Genomic DNA, 18248 nt, shown 5'->3' with positions numbered 1-18248 from the left:
AAAAACTGTTTAGTCATTGTTGCAAATGTATAAAAAAAATGGTAATATCACATTTACATAAGTATTCAGACCATTTACTCAGTAATTTGTTGAAGCACCTTTGGCAACGATTACAGCATAGAGTCTTCTTGTGTATGACGCTACAAGCTTGGCACACCTTTATTTGGGGAGTTTCTCCCATTCTTCTTTGCAGATCCTCTCAAGCTCTGACAGGTTGGATGGGGAGCATCGCTGCACAGCTATTTTCAGGTCTCTCCAGAGATGTTCGATCGGGTTCAAGTCTGGGCTCTGGCTGGGCCACTCAAGGATTTTCAGAGATTTGTCCCGAAGCCACTCCTGCGTTGTCCTGTTGGAAGGTGAACCATCGCCCCAGTCAGGATCTGAGTGCTCTGGAGAAGGTTTTCATCAAGGATCTCTCCGTTCACCTTTCCCTTGATCCTGACTAGACTCCCAGTCTCTGCCGCTGAAAAACACCCCCACAGCATGGTGCTGCCACCACCATCCTTCACCATAGGGATGGTGCCAGGTTTCCTCCAGACATGACGCATGGCATTCAGGCCAAAGAGTTTAATCTTGGTTTCATCATGTGCCTTTTACTGAGGAGTGGCTTCCGTCTGGTCACTCTCCCCTAAAGGCCTGATTGGTGGAATGCTGCAGAGATGGTTCTCCTTCTGGAAGTTTCTCCCATCTCCACAGAGGAACTCTGGAGCTCTGTCAGAGTGACCATCGGGTTCTTGGTCACCTCCCTGACCAAGGCCCTTCTCCCCCGATTGCTCAGTTTGGCAGGGAAGCTCTAGGAAGACTCTTTGTGGTTCCAAACTTCTTCCATTTAAGAAGGATAGAGGCCACTGTGTTCTTGGGGACCTTCAATGTTGCAGACATTTGTCGGTACCATTCCCCAGATCTGTGCCTCAACGCAATCCTATCTCTACGGACAATTCCTTCGACCTCATGGCTTGGTTTTTGCTCTGACATGCACTGTCAACTGTGGGACCTTATATAGACAGGTGTGCACCTTTCCAAATCATGTCCAATCAATAGAATGTACCATAGGTGGACTCCAGTCAAGTGGTAGAAACATCAAGGATGATCAATGGAAACAGGATGCACCTGAGCTCAATTTCGAGTCTCACAGCAAAGGTTCTGAATACTTATGTAAATAAGGTATTTCTGTTTTTTTTTTGTGAAGATGAGCAGATAGATTAGATATAACTTTATTATGTGGATCACATTTTCATCTTCATAAACCCTCAGGCATCCAGACAACATAGTCCTGTCAAGAGGAAAGACAAAGACATACTTATTTTTTTTTAATGCCTGATTCCTTCTCTAGTAGCGTTGTGGTACTAGGCCTACATCATTATTCAATCGATCAAATGTATTTATAAAGCCCTTCTTACATCAGCTGATGTCACAAAGTGCTGTACAGAAACCCAGCCTAAAACCCCAAACAGAAAGCAATGCAGGTGTCGAAGCACGGTGGCTAGGAAAGACTCCCTCCCTTGCTGTGCTTAGAAATGATAGAAAACACATTAAAATCTTCAAATGCTGTCATCTAAAACCCAAATAGATAGTCTGTAGTCTCTTTCTAAACAGCAGCAATTAGAAAGGTCAATTACACACAATTGCCTAAGTTAACGTTCAAGTGTAAAAAAGCCAGAACACACTGGGCATTGTCTTTCAATGGGAGTTTTCCAACTATTAACTTAAGTTTTGGGAAAAAACTCAAAGCTTAACCCACAACAAATCCTCACGGACAACACAACGTTGCAGATAATGAGAGCTGACAGGGATATGGCTCCCTGGAGCATGTAGCTGGATCACCAGAGAGTTTTTGCCAAGTTTTACAGGGAGAAGCAAGCGGCAGAGCTGTGACTGAACAGAGAGAGGAGAGGTTTAAAGTATTAGACTGAGCTGGAGGATCTGTTAGCTTTGTGTGGCTCACTTCCCCCTTGACAAAGACAGTGTGGTCTACTGTACCTTCCCCTTGACAAAGACTCTGTGGTCTACTGTAATACTGTACCTTCCCCCTTGACAAAGACGGTGTGGTCTACTGTAATACTGTACCTTCCCCCTTGACAAAGACGGTGTGGTCTACTGTAATACTGTCCCTTCCCCCTTGACAAAGACTCTGTGGTCTACTGTAATACTGTCCCTTCCCATTGACAAAGACTCTGTGGTCTACTGTAATACTGTACCTTCCCCCTTGACAAAGACGGTGTGGTCTACTGTAATACTGTACCTTCCCCCTTGACAAAGACTCTGTGGTCTACTGCAATACTGTACCTTCCCCCTTGACAAAGACGGTGTGGTCTACTGTAATACTGTACCTTCCCCCTTGACAAAGACTGTGTGGTCTACTGTAATACTGTCCCTTCCCCCTTGACAAAGACGGTGTGGTCTACATTAATACTGTCCCTTCCCCCTTGACAAAGACTCTGTGGTCTACTGTAATACTGTACCTTCCCCCTTGACAAAGACGGTGTGGTCTACTGTAATACTGTACCTTCCCCCTTGACAAAGACGGTGTGGTCTACTGTAATACTGTCCCTTCCCCCTTGACAAAGACTCTGTGGTCTACTGTAATACTGTCCCTTCCCATTGACAAAGACTCTGTGGTCTACTGTAATACTGTACCTTCCCCCTTGACAAAGACGGTGTGGTCTACTGTAATACTGTACCTTCCCCCTTGACAAAGACTGTGTGGTCTACTGTAATACTGTCCCTTCCCCCTTGACAAAGACGGTGTGGTCTACTGTAATACTGTCCCTTCCCCCTTGACAAAAGACTGTGTGGTCTACTGTAATACTGTACCTTCCCCCTTGACAAAGACGGTGTGGTCTACTGTAATACTGTCCCTTCCCCTTGACAAAGACTGTGTGGTCTACTGTAATACTGTCCCTTCCCCCTTGACAAAGACGGTGTGGTCTACTGTAATACTGTCCCTTCCCCTTGACAAAGACTCTGTGGTCTACTGTAATACTGTACCTTCCCCCTTGACAAAAACTGTGTGGTCTACTGTAATACTGTCCCTTCCCCCTTGACAAAGACTGTGTTGTCTACTGTAATACTGTCCCTTCCCCCTTGACAAAGACTGTGTTGTCTACTGTAATACTGTCCCTTCCCCCTTGACAAAGACAGTGTGGTCTACTGTAATACTGTCCCTTCCCCCTTGACAAAGACTGTGTTGTCTACTGTAATACTGTCCCTTCCCCCTTGACAAAGACGGTGTGGTCTACTGTAATACTGTCCCTTCCCCCTTGACAAAGACGGTGTGGTCTACTGTAATACTGTCCCTTCCCCCTTGACAAAGACTGTGTGGTCTACTGTAATACTGTCCCTTCCCCCTTGACAAAGACGGTGTGGTCTACTGTAATACCGTACTTCCCCCTTGACAAAGACAGTGTGGTCTACTGTAATACTGTCCCTTCCCCCTTGACAAAGACGGTGTGGTCTACTGTAATTCCGTACTTCCCCCTTGACAAAGACAGTGTGGTCTACTGTAATACTGTCCCTTCCCCCTTGACAAAGACGGTGTGGTCTACTGTAATACTGTCCCTTCCCCTTGACAAAGACGGTGTGGTCTACTGTAATACTGTCCCTTCCCCTTGACAAAGACGGTGTGGTCTACTGTAATACCGTACTTCCCCCTTGACAAAGACGGTGTGGTCTACTGTAATACTGTACCGTCCCCCTTGACAAAGACGGTGTGGTCTACTGTAATACCGTACTTCCCCCTTGACAAAGACAGTGTGGTCTACTGTAATACTGTCCCTTCCCCCTTGACAAAGACTGTGTGGTCTACTGTAATACTGTCCCTTCCCCCTTGACAAAGACTGTGTGGTCTACTGTAATACTGTACTGTTCTATGAAAAACAAATGGTATTCTATACCTAGCTACCTAATTAGAAACACATAACAATCTCCTTCTTGTTTCCATACCCCCCTGCTGTCCCTCTCCCGCAACTTTGACTTCCGCTCAAGGGTCCCCAAGAAGTATTTCCAATAGAGGGTAGACTGATGAAGGAAGGTGCTGTGACTGCGAGTTAGGTCTTAGATTTATAAAGGTGTTAACTGTTCATTTAAGTACAAGCCTCTCGTGCGATCCTCTACTCTGCTCCTACCATAATGGCTTTAATTTTGGTCTCTGACAACCATGTCATTTTCTTTGGGATCAAAAGGGTGTAATAGCTGTCGCTTTCCTCATCCTCGGAAGAGGTGAGGAGAGAAGGATCTTCAGACCAATATGCGGAGTCAGGGAAATATGCCATCTTTATTATAAATACGAAAACTGATGACACGAAAACAAAACACTTTCAAAACTTACAAAATAACAAAAACGACGTAGAACGGAACCTGAACATAAACTCACATGACAAACGTAAACTCACGAACAGGAACGTACATCGAAACAGACGAACAGCCAAACAGCTCCGTAAGTGAATACATCTAACACAACGAAGACATCACAGGAGACAATCACCCACAAACAAACAGTGAGAATGCCCTACCTAAATATGACTCTTGATTAGAGGAAAATGCAAACCACCTGCCTCTAATCAAGAGCCATACCAGGCAAACCGAAACCAACATAGAAACAGATAACATAGACTGCCCACCCAAAACTAACGCCCTGACCATCAACACATAAAAACTAACATAAATAGGTCAGGACTGTTACAAAGGGAATGTTTTTGAAGTTAATTACTTGCCTTTGACTCTGAGCTCTAAGCTCAAAATCATTCAAAACATGCAAAGACAAAAACATATAAATATTTTTTGTTATCTTGCTTTCCTTGTTGCTGAGTTTTTCCCCTCTAAATATCTAAACAAACTGGCCAGTCAGTTATTGGGTGACCCAAATGTTGTGGAGACATAGCCAGTTTGGGCCAGATTGGGCTGAGCATCAAGACTGGGAGGCCTGTGGCATTATCTTTAAACCAAGCCAGAGTTCAACTTAAAATGAATGACTCTTTAATTTTTTCCTTAATCAAGGGACAAGGGATTTAACTAACATCTGAAAAAGAAACTCTCTGTGGAGAATCTCATAGCAATTCCTATGACGTTACTGAAACAACCCTCCAAAACAACGTGGCAAGGCAGGGAGGTCATTTAAATATTAGCACTATATTCCAATATCGAGCCACAGCTACATCATTGATGAGGAGGATTTATCACAACCTGTCAATGTGCTTCAGGCAGTTAGATATGGGAAGTAGAGAGAGAGAGAGAGAGACTAAAGCAGCTTGACAATGGTGCAGGACTCTTAGCCTTTGTTTCCAGTGCAGAGTTCCTCTTCCTCAATCTCATTGTCTGGGGTAAAGGGGACAAAAGCAATCTCCTATCTACCCAGACTCTCTCCAAATCTCATTCCCTACTAATTAAGATGAGAAACAAAAAAATTGTGAGAAGCCAAGCTGACTTTGCAATAGACCACTCTGTACAAGTGCAGTAATCCCATATCCATTAACTCGATTGGCAGATGGATAAGATGAAGACGCTTGGAGGTTTATGTTTGATCAATCAATCCCCCCCCAAAAAAACACACCTGACAAATGTTCAGAAGGTATTGATCATAGGCTGGTTTTAATCATTACTTGTGTGAATATAACTTGATGCCTTACTGCATAAACGCCATTTGTCAGTGATGTCATTGAAAGTCGAGACCACAAGAGTCCACTACAGGGATGTCTTTTAGCAAGGGAACGCTAACAACTGGGAATGACAACATGCATAGCTCAGCTGGGCTCACAGGCAAGTGTCCAGAGGGAGGGAGGCTGTTCCACTAGGGCACAATAACCACCCCTTCCATTTCTGGGGCTTCCCATGTGACTGAATAGAGGCATGATAGAGGGGGCATTTTCAGCTGACTACAACACTTATTAAAGCTTAAATGACCGTTTTGAATAAATGTCAACAGTGTCAACGTGGATCACAGGGACATTATTAATTGACATTCACTGTAGAACTTGAACTGCCTTTATATAAAGCCGAGACGGAATACAGCATAGGATGTGATGACACCAGAATACAGTGGAAAAACAGCCAATAAGAATATTTTATGTCATAATAATTATTTCTTAACTTATCATACCACCTGAAAGCTCTTGGTGTTTTCCAGGGGTTCAACTTTGGTTTTAGAAGTGGGGAGGGGCATCACTTTTTTAATTAAACATTTTTTTAAATGTATCCAGTCGGATAAAAACTGCAAACAACCGACTCTTGGTGGCATCCGATTGGTCCTAAAGCACACCGTTGCCTCGTTTCATATCACATTCCAGTGATACAAATGTGGGGGGGACAAAAATGCAATTTCAGAATATGGGGGGAGGGGTGGGGGCGACCTTGGTGTTCTCTATGTGTGTTTCCACAGTCTCTAAAATCACCTGTTTCCAAAGGCCAGAGAAAGAACAACAAAACGCCAGTAACTTCCCACTGAGGACACACTGGTTGAATCAACATGGTTTCCACGTCATTTCAATTAAATAATGTTGAACGAACGTGGAATAGACATTGAATTTACGTCTGTGCCCAATGGGTTGGTCTCCAGAGAGTGCTCCTCTTCAAAATGCTCAAGACAACAGGGAGGGTTCTCTTCAACCTGTCCATCACCAGACCAGACCCCAGGGAGGGTTCTCTTCAACCCGTCCATCACCAGACCAGACCCCAGGGAGGGTTCTCTTCAACCCGTCCATTACCAGACCAGACACCAGGGAGGGTTCTCTTCAACCCGTCCATCACCAGAACAGACCCAAGGGAGGGTTCTCTTCAACCCGTCCATCACCAGACCAGACACCGGGGAGGGTTCTCTTCAACCTGTATATCACCAGACCAGACCCAAGGGAGGGTTCTCTTCAACCTGTATATCACCAGACCAGACACCAGGGAGGGTTCTCTCCAACCCGTCCATCACCAGACCAGACACCAGGGAGGGTTCTCTTCAACCTGTATATCACCAGACCAGACACCAGGGAGGGTTCTCTTCAACCCGTCCATCACCAGACCAGACACCAGGGAGGGTTCTCTTCAACCCGTCCATCACCAGACCAGACACCAGGGAGGTTATAGAACATAAGCACTGTCCCTAGATAGGCCAGGAGACGAAAAACCTCATCATGGGTAAGCAAAACACAGAAGATGCTTACAACTATTTATTAGGAAGCCAAACCAAATGGGCACAGCCTCAGAGGAGGATCAGCAGCCGGCGTGTGTTCCAACTTCCACACAGTGACTTGCAAGAAGGAGAGGGGAGCCATGAAGGAGAGGGGAGCCATGAAGGAGAGGGGAGCCATGAAGGAGAGGGGAGCCATGAAGGAGAGGGGAGCCATGAAGGAGAGGGGAGCCATGAAGGAGAGGGGAGCCATGAAGGAGAGGGGAGCCATGAAGGAGAGGGGAGCCATGAAGGAGAGGGGAGCCATGAAAGAGAGGGGAGCCATGAAAGAGAGGGGAGCCATGAAGGAGAGGGGAGCCATGAAGGAGAGGGGAGCCATGAAAGCAAAGGGGAGCCATGAAGGAGAGGGGAGCCATGAAAGAGAGGGGAGCCATGAAGGAGAGGGGAGCCATGAAGGAGAGGGGAGCCATGAAGGAGAGGGGAGCCATGAAAGCAAAGGGGAGCCATGAAGGAGAGGGGAGCCATGAAAGAGAGGGGAGCCATGAAGGAGAGGGGAGCATTGAAAGAGGGGGGAGCCATGAAGGAGAGGGGAGCCATGAAGGAGAGGGGAGCCATGAAGGAGAGGGGAGCCATGAAAGCAAAGGGGAGCCATGAAGGAGAGGGGAGCCATGAAAGAGAGGGGAGCCATGAAAGAGAGGGGAGCCATGAAAGAGAGGGGAGCCATGAAGGAGAGGGGAGCCATGAAGGAGAGGGGATCTATGAAGGAGAGGGGAGCCATTAAGGAGAGGGGAGCCATGAAGGAGAGGGGAGCCATGAAGGAGAGGGGAGCCATGAAGGAGGGGAGCCATGAAGGAGGGGAGCCATGAAGGAGGGGAGCCATGAAGGAGAGGGGAGCCATGAAGGAGAGGGGAGCCATGAAGGAGAGGGGATCTATGAAGGAGAGGGGAGCCATGAAGGAGAGGGGAGCCATGAAAGAGAGGGGAGCCATGAAAGAGAGGGGAGCCATGAAGGAGAGGGGAGCCATGAAGGAGAGGGGAGCCATGAAGGAGAGGGGAGCCATGAAGGAGAGGGGAGCCATGAAGGAGAGGGGAGCCATGAAGGAGAGGGGAGCTATGAAGGAGAGGGGAGCCATGAAGGAGAGGGGAGCCATGAAGGAGAGGGGAGCTATGAAGGAGAGGGGAGCCATGAAGGAGAGGGGAGCCATGAAGGAGAGGGGAGCCATGAAGGAGAGGGGAGCCATGAAGGAGGGGAGCCATGAAAGAGAGGGGAACCATGAAAGAGAGGGGAGCCATGAAAGAGAGGGGAACCATGAAAGAGAGGGGAGCCATGAAAGAGAGGGGAGCCATGAAAGAGAGGGGAGCCATGAAAGAGAGGGGAACCATGAAGGAGAGGGGAACCATGAAGGAGAGGGGAACCATGAAGGAGAGGGGAGCCATGAAAGAGAGGGGAGCCATGAAAGAGAGGGGAACCATAAAAGCAGAGGGGTGCCATGAAAGAGAGGGGGGACATGAAAGCAGAGGGCATGAAGAGACCCTTTTGCCTAACAAGAAGGAAACTATGCAGGGCTTTCACATGTGTTAGCGTTAGCTAATGAATACCCCATCCTGGGTGGGCTTAGTGATGCGATGAAGAGCAGACAGGGAGTCGGCTGCTTCTGAGATCTACATGGTAACAGTAATGTACACTCCCCCTGTGCAGTGCATCTAGCTACAGGTCTGACTGACAGATGTAATTACCAAAACAGCAGGATGTATGTTCATCATTATCAGTGACATCACATTGTGGTGGACATCATATTATGTCACTGTATCAAATCAGATCAAAACCTTTTGACTGTTAAACACCATAAGTGTTACAAACAATTAGCAGACATTGTATTTCAATACTTATAATATTCCTTAAATATTTCTCACGGTGATGTTCTGAGCAGTATGTCCAAAGTGGTGCTCCCTGGTTAGTGCCCCCTGGTTAGAGCTCCCTGGTTAGTGCTCCCTGGTTAGTGCCCCCTGGTTAGAGCTCCCTGGTTAGTGCCCCCTGGTTAGAGCCCCCTGGTTAGAGCCCCCTGGTTAGAGCCCCCTGGTTAGTGCCCCCTGGTTAGTGCTCCCTGGTTAGTGCCCCCTGGTTAGAGCTCCCTGGTTAGAGCTCCCTGGTTAGTGCCCCCTGGTTAGAGCCCCCTGGTTAGAGCCCCCTGGTTAGAGCTCCCTGGTTAGTGCCCCCTGGTTAGTGCCCCCTGGTTAGAGCTCCCTGGTTAGAGCTCCCTGGTTAGTGCCCCCTGGTTAGAGCTCCCTGGTTAGAGCCCCCTGGTTAGAGCTCCCTGGTTAGAGCCCCCTGGTTAGTGCCCCCTGGTCAACCTTCCATACCATCATAAAGCACACCCTCAGCACAAGAATGCACCATGAGACCAGAGCAGCTGCTGCTAGAGTGACTGATGGGGTGGAAGCCCCAAATACCTCCTTCCAATCACCAACCTCTCAGATCTGCCATCCATCCCCCAAATATCAAGTTGCCCATCTTCTCCCCAACGAATCTTTCTTGAAGTAGATTAGTAGAAGATGTGTCATTCTGTCTAGATATGCTTGGAGTTCTTTGACCCTCTCTCTTTCTATTGCCACGTCTCTGTCATCTAGGGCTGCGCTAGTGTTTGTTCCACTGTGAGAATAATTACTTTAGATACATCTACTGCTGCTACAGAGGAAGACAAGTGTCAATCACCTTTGCAATGCTACACTTGTACTGTGGCTTGGATCTCCACCAATCCAAGATGTCAACCGGCTGTGTCTCTGGGGCCTAGCATACAAGTCTACACAACAAGTATGAAGAGGATGAGGAGGAATGGCTAGACCAGTTGGGCAGAGCCACAAATGTCAAAAGCACCATTAATGGTCATGTTACATGTGAACAGCTACTTTTTATGATCTCAGGACATACTTGTTTGCAACAGTCACTCTGGGTAACCCCCTACTCCTATTTCAAAAGGGCCGACAGATCTCTCCTCTGTCTACTTGTTCTCATGTTGACAAAATCAAAGGGGTTCGCCTACATCCGTAACATGACTGTTATCAATCAAAACAGCCTATCTATGTAGCCTGTAGATGACAGCCACCCTTCTATTGCTTGTAAAAATAGCTTTTTACAGAAAGCATCAGTCACAAAGCAAGACTGATATAGGAACTGTTGTTGGAGTGTTTAATTTCATCTGCCTGAGAAGTCCTAGTGCCTGCAGACCTCCTGAGAGGTCCTAGGGCCCTCCTGTCCGCCTGAGAGGTCCCAGTGCTTGCAGTTCCCCTTGAGAGGTTCCAGTGCCTGCAGTGTGCCTGAGAGGTCCCATTGCCTGCAGTCCGCCTGAGAGGTCCCAGTGTATGCAGTGTGTCTGAGAGGTCCCAGTGTATGCAGTGTGCCTGAAAGGTCCCAGAGCCTGCAGTCTGTTTGAGAGGTCCCAGTGCCAGCTGTCTGCTCGAGAGGTCCAAGTGCCTACAGCATTAGATTTTTTCATCCCTGTTACCTGCAAACTTGACATAGGCCTATGGATCAAATAGGCAGACAGTTTCGAAGACATAATCAAAAACACACAGCAATCCAAATCGGAGACTTATCCCAGGTGGTGCCCATTGCCAGCCAAGGAAAGTGAGCCCACAATTCTCAACCAATCAGATGGCAGGGATTTTAGAGGAAGCAAAGATGGCCTGAGCTGAAGCCACCCACACAAATGATAAAGCCTTTTACCAGGGACTCCCGAGTGGTGTAGTGGTCTAAGGCACTGTATCGCAGTGCTAGCTGCGTTACTACAGATCCTGGTTCGATACTGGGCTAGGTTGCAGCCGGCCGTGACCGGGAGAACCATGAGGCGACACACAATTGGCCCAGCATTGTCTGAGTTATTGAGAGTTTGGCCGGCCGGGATGTCCTTGTCCCATCGTGCTCTAGCGACTCCTGTGGGGCTGGGCGCATATAAGCTGCCACGGTTGCCCAGTGTACAATGTTTCCTCTGACACATTGGTGCTTCTGGGTTAAGCGTGCATTGTGTGAAGAAGCAGTGCGGCTTGGGAGGGTTGTGTTCCGGAGGACGCACGGCTCTCGACCTTCGCCTCTCCCGAGTCTGTACGGGAGTTGCAGCGATGGGACAAGACTGTAACTATCACTTGAATATGATGAAAAAGGGGGTAAAAAAACAACATATTTTTACCAGACATTGTGTCTAAGAGGGGAATGAGACTGTTCCCCCTTGCAAACCAATCATATCGCCCCACACTTTTGCACAGTGATCTGAGGGTAATGAGATATTGTGCACTTGGACTAGCAGATGGCCTGCTATTCAAGAATGTCCGTCTGGGTTTTGAACAGCAAAACAAGTGAAAGAGTGTGTAAGAGATCAAAGGTCATGCTCATGGCCATTGTACTATAAAGTCTTCTGCTAGTGATGTCACTGGGCTAGGTTAAAAAAATTATGGTTAATATATACACTGCTCAAAAAAATAAAGGGAACACTTAAACAACACAATGTAACTCCAAGTCAATCACACTTCTGTGAAATCAAACTGTCCACTTAGGAAGCAACACTGATTGACAATAAATTTCACATGCTGTTGTGCAAATGGAATAGACAAAAGGTGGAAATTATAAGCAATTAGAAAGACACCCCCCAAAACACGAGTGATTCTGCAGGTGGTGACCACAAACCACTTCTCAGTTCCTATGCTCCCTGGCTGATGTTTTGGTCACTTTTGAATGCTGGCGGTGCTCTCACTCTAGTGGTAGCATGAGACGGAGTCTACAACCCACACAAGTGGCTCAGGTAGTGCAGTTCATCCAGGATGGCACATCAATGCGAACTGTGGCAAAAAGGTTTGCTGTGTCTGTCAGCGTAGTGTCCAGAGCATGCAGGCGCTACCAGGAGACAGGCCAGTACATCAGGAATGCAATTGTTACATGTTGCATTTATATTTTTGTTCAGTATAGATAACTAAAAAAGCTAGCCAGCTACCTAGCCCTGTTGTCGTTATAAGCATGACTAGTGTGGGTTGACTGGCCCGGGTCCAACCATCATCCCCCAAATACAAAAACTGTCTTGTAAATTAGGGGGATTTTAGATGATGACGCCTAGCTAGATACAGTGCCTTCAGAAATAATTCACACCCCTTGGCTTTCTCCAGATTTTGTTGTATTACAAAGTGGAATTAAAATGGATTTAATTGTAATTTGTTCTTACCCATCTACACCATAATGACGAAGTGAAAACATTGTTTTTAGACATTTTAGCAAATGTACTGAAAATGAAATACAGACATTTCTAATTTACATACACTGCTGTTCAGAAGTTTGGGGTCACTAAAATATGTCCTTGTTTTTGAAAGAAAAGCAATTTTTTGTCCATTAAAATAACATTAAATTTATCAGAAATACAGTGTAGACATTGTTCATGTTGTAAATGACTATTGTAGCTGGAAACTGCATATTTTTTATGGAATATCTACATAGGCGTACAGAGGCCCATTATCAGCAACCATCACTCCTGTGTTCCAATGGCATGTTGTGTTAGCTAATTTGGGGTCACTTAGAATTCACACCCCTCAGTCAATACTTTGTAGAATCACCTTTGGCAGTGATTACATGTCTCTAAGAGCTTTCCACAACTGGATTTTGCAACAAATGCTCATTATTCTTTTCAAAATTCTTCAAGCTCTGTCAATTTTTTTGTAGATCATTGCTAAGCAACTATTTTCAGGTCTTACCAAAGATTATCAAGCAGATTTAAGTCAAAACTGTTTAAGATTATTGTCCTGCTGAAATGTGAAATAATCTCCCAGTGTCTGTTGGAAAGCAGACTGAACCAGGTTTTCACCTAGGTTTCTTTTTTATCCTGAAAAACTCCTCAGTCCTTAACAATTACAAGGATATGTAACAGATGTGAAATGGCTAGCTAGTTAGCGGTGGTGCGCGCTAATAGCGTTTCAATCGGTTACGTCACTCGCTTTGAGACCTTGAATTAGTGGTTCCCCTTGCGCTGCAAGGGTCGTGGCTTTTGTGGAGCGATGAGTAACAATGCTTCGTGGGTGACTATTGTTGATGTGTGCAGAGGGTCCCTGGTTCGCACCCGGACGGGGGGAGGGGACGGACTAAAGTTAAATTGTTACACATACCCATAACATACTGCAGCCACCACTATTCTTGAAAATACGGAGAGTGGTACTCAGTTATGTGTTGTATTGGATTTACACCAAACATAACACTTGGTAATCAGGACAAAAAGTTAATTGTTTTGCCACATTTTCTGCAGTATTATTTTTGTGTCTTGTTGCAAACAGGATTCACGTTTTGGAATATTTGTATTCTGTACAGGCTTCCTTCTTTTCACTCTGTCAATTAGGTTAGTATTGTGGAGTAATTACAATGTTGTTGATCCGTTCTCAGTTTTCTCCTATCACAGCCATTAAACCCGGTAACTGTTTTAAAGTCACCATTGGCTTCATGGTGAAATCCTTGAGTGATTTCCTTCCTCTCTGGCAACTGAGTTAGGAAGGATGCCTGTGTCTTTGTAGTGACTGGGTGTGTTGATACACCATCCGAAGTGTAATTAATCACTTCACCATGCTGAACTGGATATTCAATGTCTGCTTTTTTTAACCCATCTACCAACAGGTGCCCTTCTTTGCGAGGCATTGGAAAACATCCCTGGTCTTTATGGTTGAATCTGTGTTTGAAATTCACTGCTCGACTAAGGGACCTTACAGATAATTGTATGTGTGGGTACAGAGATGAGGAAGTCCTTCAAAAATCATATTAAACACTATTATTGCTCACAGAGTGAGTCCATGTAACTTATTATGTGATTTGTTAAGCAAATTATTACTCCTGAACTTATTTACGTTTGCCATAACAAAGAGTTGAATACTTTACAGCTTTCTATTTTATTAATTTGTAAAAATGTTCGAAAAACATAATTCCACTTTGACATTATGGGGTTTTGGGTAGGGATGCACGACATACCGGTGAACATATCGGGATGTCTAGTTTAACGCCAATGTGCAAAACCGATGTCAAAGCTGACGTGCATACTTATATAACGTAGGTACATGGCGTGATGACGCCACGGAAAATTTTGCACTATATGTGCAACACAGCATTCCTAAACTAGCCCACAATGTATGCTGTGTGGATCAAGCAGTCAACAAGTCGAGCAGTCATTTGAAAGAGTAACAACATTTCAGCAAGACAACTCAAAGGCGAAACCATTAAAGCCAAGATAATGAAATTCATTGCCCATAACAATCAACCATTCTCTGTCATGGGTGATGTTGGCTTTTGCCGACTGGTTGAGCACCGGGACACACTACCAAGTGTGCTATTTTTCAGATGTTGCCCTACCGGAGTTACACAGTAATAGCGTCAATGCTATTAGCTTCACGACATTCGGACATATGGAACGCCATTTGGGTCTTTGCGTGTCAGAAAAGATACAGTAGCACTGTCAAAGCTGTACAAAAAAGTCTGCAAACAAGCAAACACGGGCCACGAACGATGTGTTTACAATACCGCGTTGGTAATAAAGCATCATTTTTTCGACCGCAACTTCTGGGGTAGCTAGCTTTAGCTTGGTACCTGGCTAGCACCAATACAACCAGCCTGAAACAGTTTATACAATTTAAAAAAAACATTACAATACATTCACAGATCGTGTGCCCTTGTAAAAAATGTATGAACGTGTTAAATTATTATGAGATGTACAGTCATATTCAGATCCTGATTGGTCAACAAGCTTATTTGACGTGTCAAATAGTGTTATTTGACTTGAATCTTTTTTAACAAGCAAAGACCCAAATGGTGTTCCACATGGTTTAAGGTAAGGGCTAAGTTTAGCATGAGGATAAGGTTTAAGGATAAGGATTTGGGCTAGAGTATACACTATATGCAAACGTATGTGGACACCCCTTCAAATGAGTGGATTCGGTTATTTCAGCCACACCCTTTGCTGACAGGTGTATAAAATCAAGCACACAGCCATGAAATCTCCATAGACAAACACTGGCAGTAGAATAGCCTTACTGAAGAGCTCAGTGACTTTCAACGTGGCACCGTCTTAGGATGCCACCTTTCCAACAAGTCAGGAGCAACAACGGCTCAGCTGCAAAGTGGTAGGCCACACAAGCTCACAGAACGGGACCGCGGATTGCTGAAGCGCATAAAAATCGTCTGTCCTAGGTTGCAATACTCACCACCAAGTTCCAAACTCACAGCTTTAGACAGTAGGAAAAGTTTGACTGTTTGTCCCCAAGAGATTGTGACGGCAGGTGAAAATGGCATTTGAAACGTCACACAACACATCCAGTACCGTATAACAGGTGACAGTGGAGCCCAAATGTGTGGGCTCCATCAATTCCTGCATCAAGAAAGTAGAATGGACCTATATGGCTAGCTACACATTGTAACATTGATAATGTGAATTCTTCCATAGAACTGTTCCACCTTAGCTAGTGGAAAATCCCGGCATCAATTTTTCAACTAACCTTTTCTTGGCAAAACTTTCTTTGTTCTCGACTTGGAAGAAACTTGTCTCATTAAACGCCTGTGTTCAGTTACAGGCCGAACTCCAAAAAACATATTCAGAAAGATATTAAATCCACTTTTTGCACCAACTGAGGAATTCCCTCGCCATTTTAGCTGCCAGACATCTTGCATTTCCCAACATCTTTGCAGGAACTAGTTGTTTCATTGTGACTTGGCCACATGTAGTAGATGACAGAGCTTCACACCGTGCGACCAAAAACAATGATCTACACAAATGAAAGAGGCATTTCTCACTCAATACAAAAAAGTGGATTTAATATTTATTCTCTGGAGGTAGTTTTCCACATCTGCAAATGGGACATTATTTGTCTTTTTACCTAAACATGCAAACACCATCAGATTGAATTCATAGCAAGCAGTGCATTGGAATGACATTAAGATTAACTGCAATGACATTGATTCTCATGTAATGGGTGGCCAAAATAACTAACTGAAAGTCACACCCCTAATAAGCCACCAATATGACCACATTGAAGCATATGTCACTGTGCTTCTATTGCTATATGCACCATGCCACCGCCTACTTCAGTTGTTCATTTAGCAAACAAGACAGCTCATGATCCAGTGCCTTAATCACAGTCAACACACCTATATTTTTAGCTTTAATTCATCATTTTCTCTAAGCCTCATGGCAAAATGTGTAGAATAGCATGAGATAAACTATTGAACTGCACATTTTTCTCTTTGCACCATGGCAACATGTGTAGAATTTTTGGTTATCATGTTTCTTTACACACATTTCTGCAGGCCCACCCACTGGCAACGCTACTGCTATAACAAATCATGCCACCTTCCTATCTGAATGTGGAAATCGGTTAGATTTGTAACCACCAGCTAGCTGCACAACCATTCTAGTGCAGTTTCATTCAAATGTGTTTAGTAGTCTGAATTGTCAAGTTTGTTTCTTCACTATTACATTTATTAGGCACTTCAGACAACTTTTCTTGTAATTATTTTCTTAAATACACTCTAATTAAACTGTATTCTTACCTTAAATAGCGAGAAAAGGTGTCTCTGTTCTGTCCAAAAGGAGGACCGTTACTTCCACTTAATCCAAGCGTCTGCGTTTGTTTTACTCAGGTGCTCCTTCCTGTTCTTTACCTGGCAGCACTTTGCTCGTTGTTATGTGGGTACATTCGTTGTGTCTTTAAGGATCCCCACAGCTGACCATCCGCCTGGCTGTGCGCACGAGGAGTTCAGAGGAACAGGCATAACAAGTGGGGCACCTTCTGTTTTTGTGGTTTGATAACGCAGTAAATGTATGACATAGGCCTACGTTTTGTCGAACTTTTACAAATAGCTTCCATGCTAAATAATAATAAATAAATAAAAATGATTAATATTTTTTCCCTATTTGTAATTATTTAATGGTTTACCAGATTCCCAATAGGCTATGTATCCCCTGCCCAAAATATTAGTGATTGTCACCACCACAGACATATTTAATTATCAACAACAAAGAACGGTATGAATTCACAGTTCCAGGTGGTAACACAAGAGGCAATTCATTGATAACGTCACAACACCCTCTCTCAGCATTTCTGTGATGTAGACGTATGTTAGATGAGCCTCCTCTGGTGGTTGCCAGTGGGACTGAAAGCAGTTAGAAAAAACAAAACAGACTGGATTACCACTAATAATTGTATAGCATGACTTTCATTCTTTATTGTGTATGAGCCATTTTTGTCTACATATGTGTCTACCTTTGGGGCGCAGGTAGCCTAGTGGTTAGAGCGTTGGACCAGTAACCGAAAGGTTGCTGGATTGAATCCCTGAGCTGACAAAGTAAAAATCTGTCATTCTGCCCCTGACCACTGTTCCCCGGAAGGCTGTCATTGTAAATAAGAAATTGTTCTTAACTAACTTGCCTAGTTAAATTAAATGTAGATTGTGTTCTGTTGTTGTATGTCCACTATATGATGGGGTCAGTGGTCACATGTTTGGAGGGAATTGGCTTTTCTTGTTTGGGCAAAAGACCATCCTCTTTCCTCAGTGACCCGGAAACCGTTAAGTTGACGAGTGGTCGAGCTGTGTGTCAATTTGTTAGTAATCAAATGAAAGAGTTTCCTCCCCTCCTCGATAGTCATCTTTCATCGAGGATACTCATGTATCCAACCGCAGAAGAGTTTTCAAATCTGCCACACCCCCTTTGAGTCAGCTTTTGTTTTGTCAGAGGGGAAAAACATGAACACGTTTAAAAACAATATGCTACTTAATGTTTTATCTGTAAAATGTCTTCCACAGCTAACTTAATTCCTTTTGATCACTTTATACATTCATTTTGGGATCCACCCCTGTAAACATAATTTGCCTAATGACACGTGAATGGAGACTGACCTTTTTCAAAAGGATGTGAGAGAGGACAGAAGAGAGGATGCGAGGAGTCGATCAAAACCAATTCAGATGCTCCCATAGAGAGTATACGACCCAATCCCTAGTGGACCCCTAAGCTCTATACACTTTTGTTTTTTGACAGTAAACAATATGGTAGCAGCTCCACTTTGCACTCCGATAGGCTGGCTGGAAGTTTCACCATATTGCTTCTACCAATCCAATACTCTCAGATCTCCACAAG

General features: G+C 44.8%; 2 protein-coding genes across 3 annotated transcripts in view; one reads left to right on the top strand and one right to left on the bottom strand.

Moving 5' to 3' along the window:
* LOC129829591 (plexin-B1-like) overlaps nt 1–17119 on the bottom strand; it is a 93975-nt gene extending 76856 nt beyond the window's left edge. For both annotated transcript variants that reach the window (XM_055891369.1, XM_055891370.1), the window contains exon 1: nt 16664–17119. The gene's annotated coding sequence lies outside the window, so the exon portion shown is untranslated. The remainder of the gene's footprint in view (nt 1–16663) is intronic.
* Nucleotides 7990–8604, top strand: LOC129829660 (high mobility group nucleosome-binding domain-containing protein 5-like). Its single transcript, XM_055891502.1, has one exon. The coding sequence runs from the start codon at nt 7990–7992 to the stop codon at nt 8602–8604; it is 615 nt and encodes a 204-aa protein (XP_055747477.1).
* Nucleotides 17120–18248: the final 1129 nt, after the last annotated feature.

Source organism: Salvelinus fontinalis, chromosome 31 (assembly GCF_029448725.1).
Source record: "Salvelinus fontinalis isolate EN_2023a chromosome 31, ASM2944872v1, whole genome shotgun sequence".
Lineage (NCBI taxonomy): Eukaryota > Metazoa > Chordata > Actinopteri > Salmoniformes > Salmonidae > Salvelinus > Salvelinus fontinalis.
The sequence above is the reverse complement of the archived record's forward strand: the minus strand, read 5'-3'. Positions and strand labels throughout refer to the sequence as shown.

Bases quoted from the DNA above. Each gene is read 5' to 3' on its own strand.
- LOC129829660 (XM_055891502.1), top strand. From the start codon at position 7,990: ATGAAGGAGAGGGGAGCCATGAAGGAGAGGGGAGCCATGAAGGAGAGG.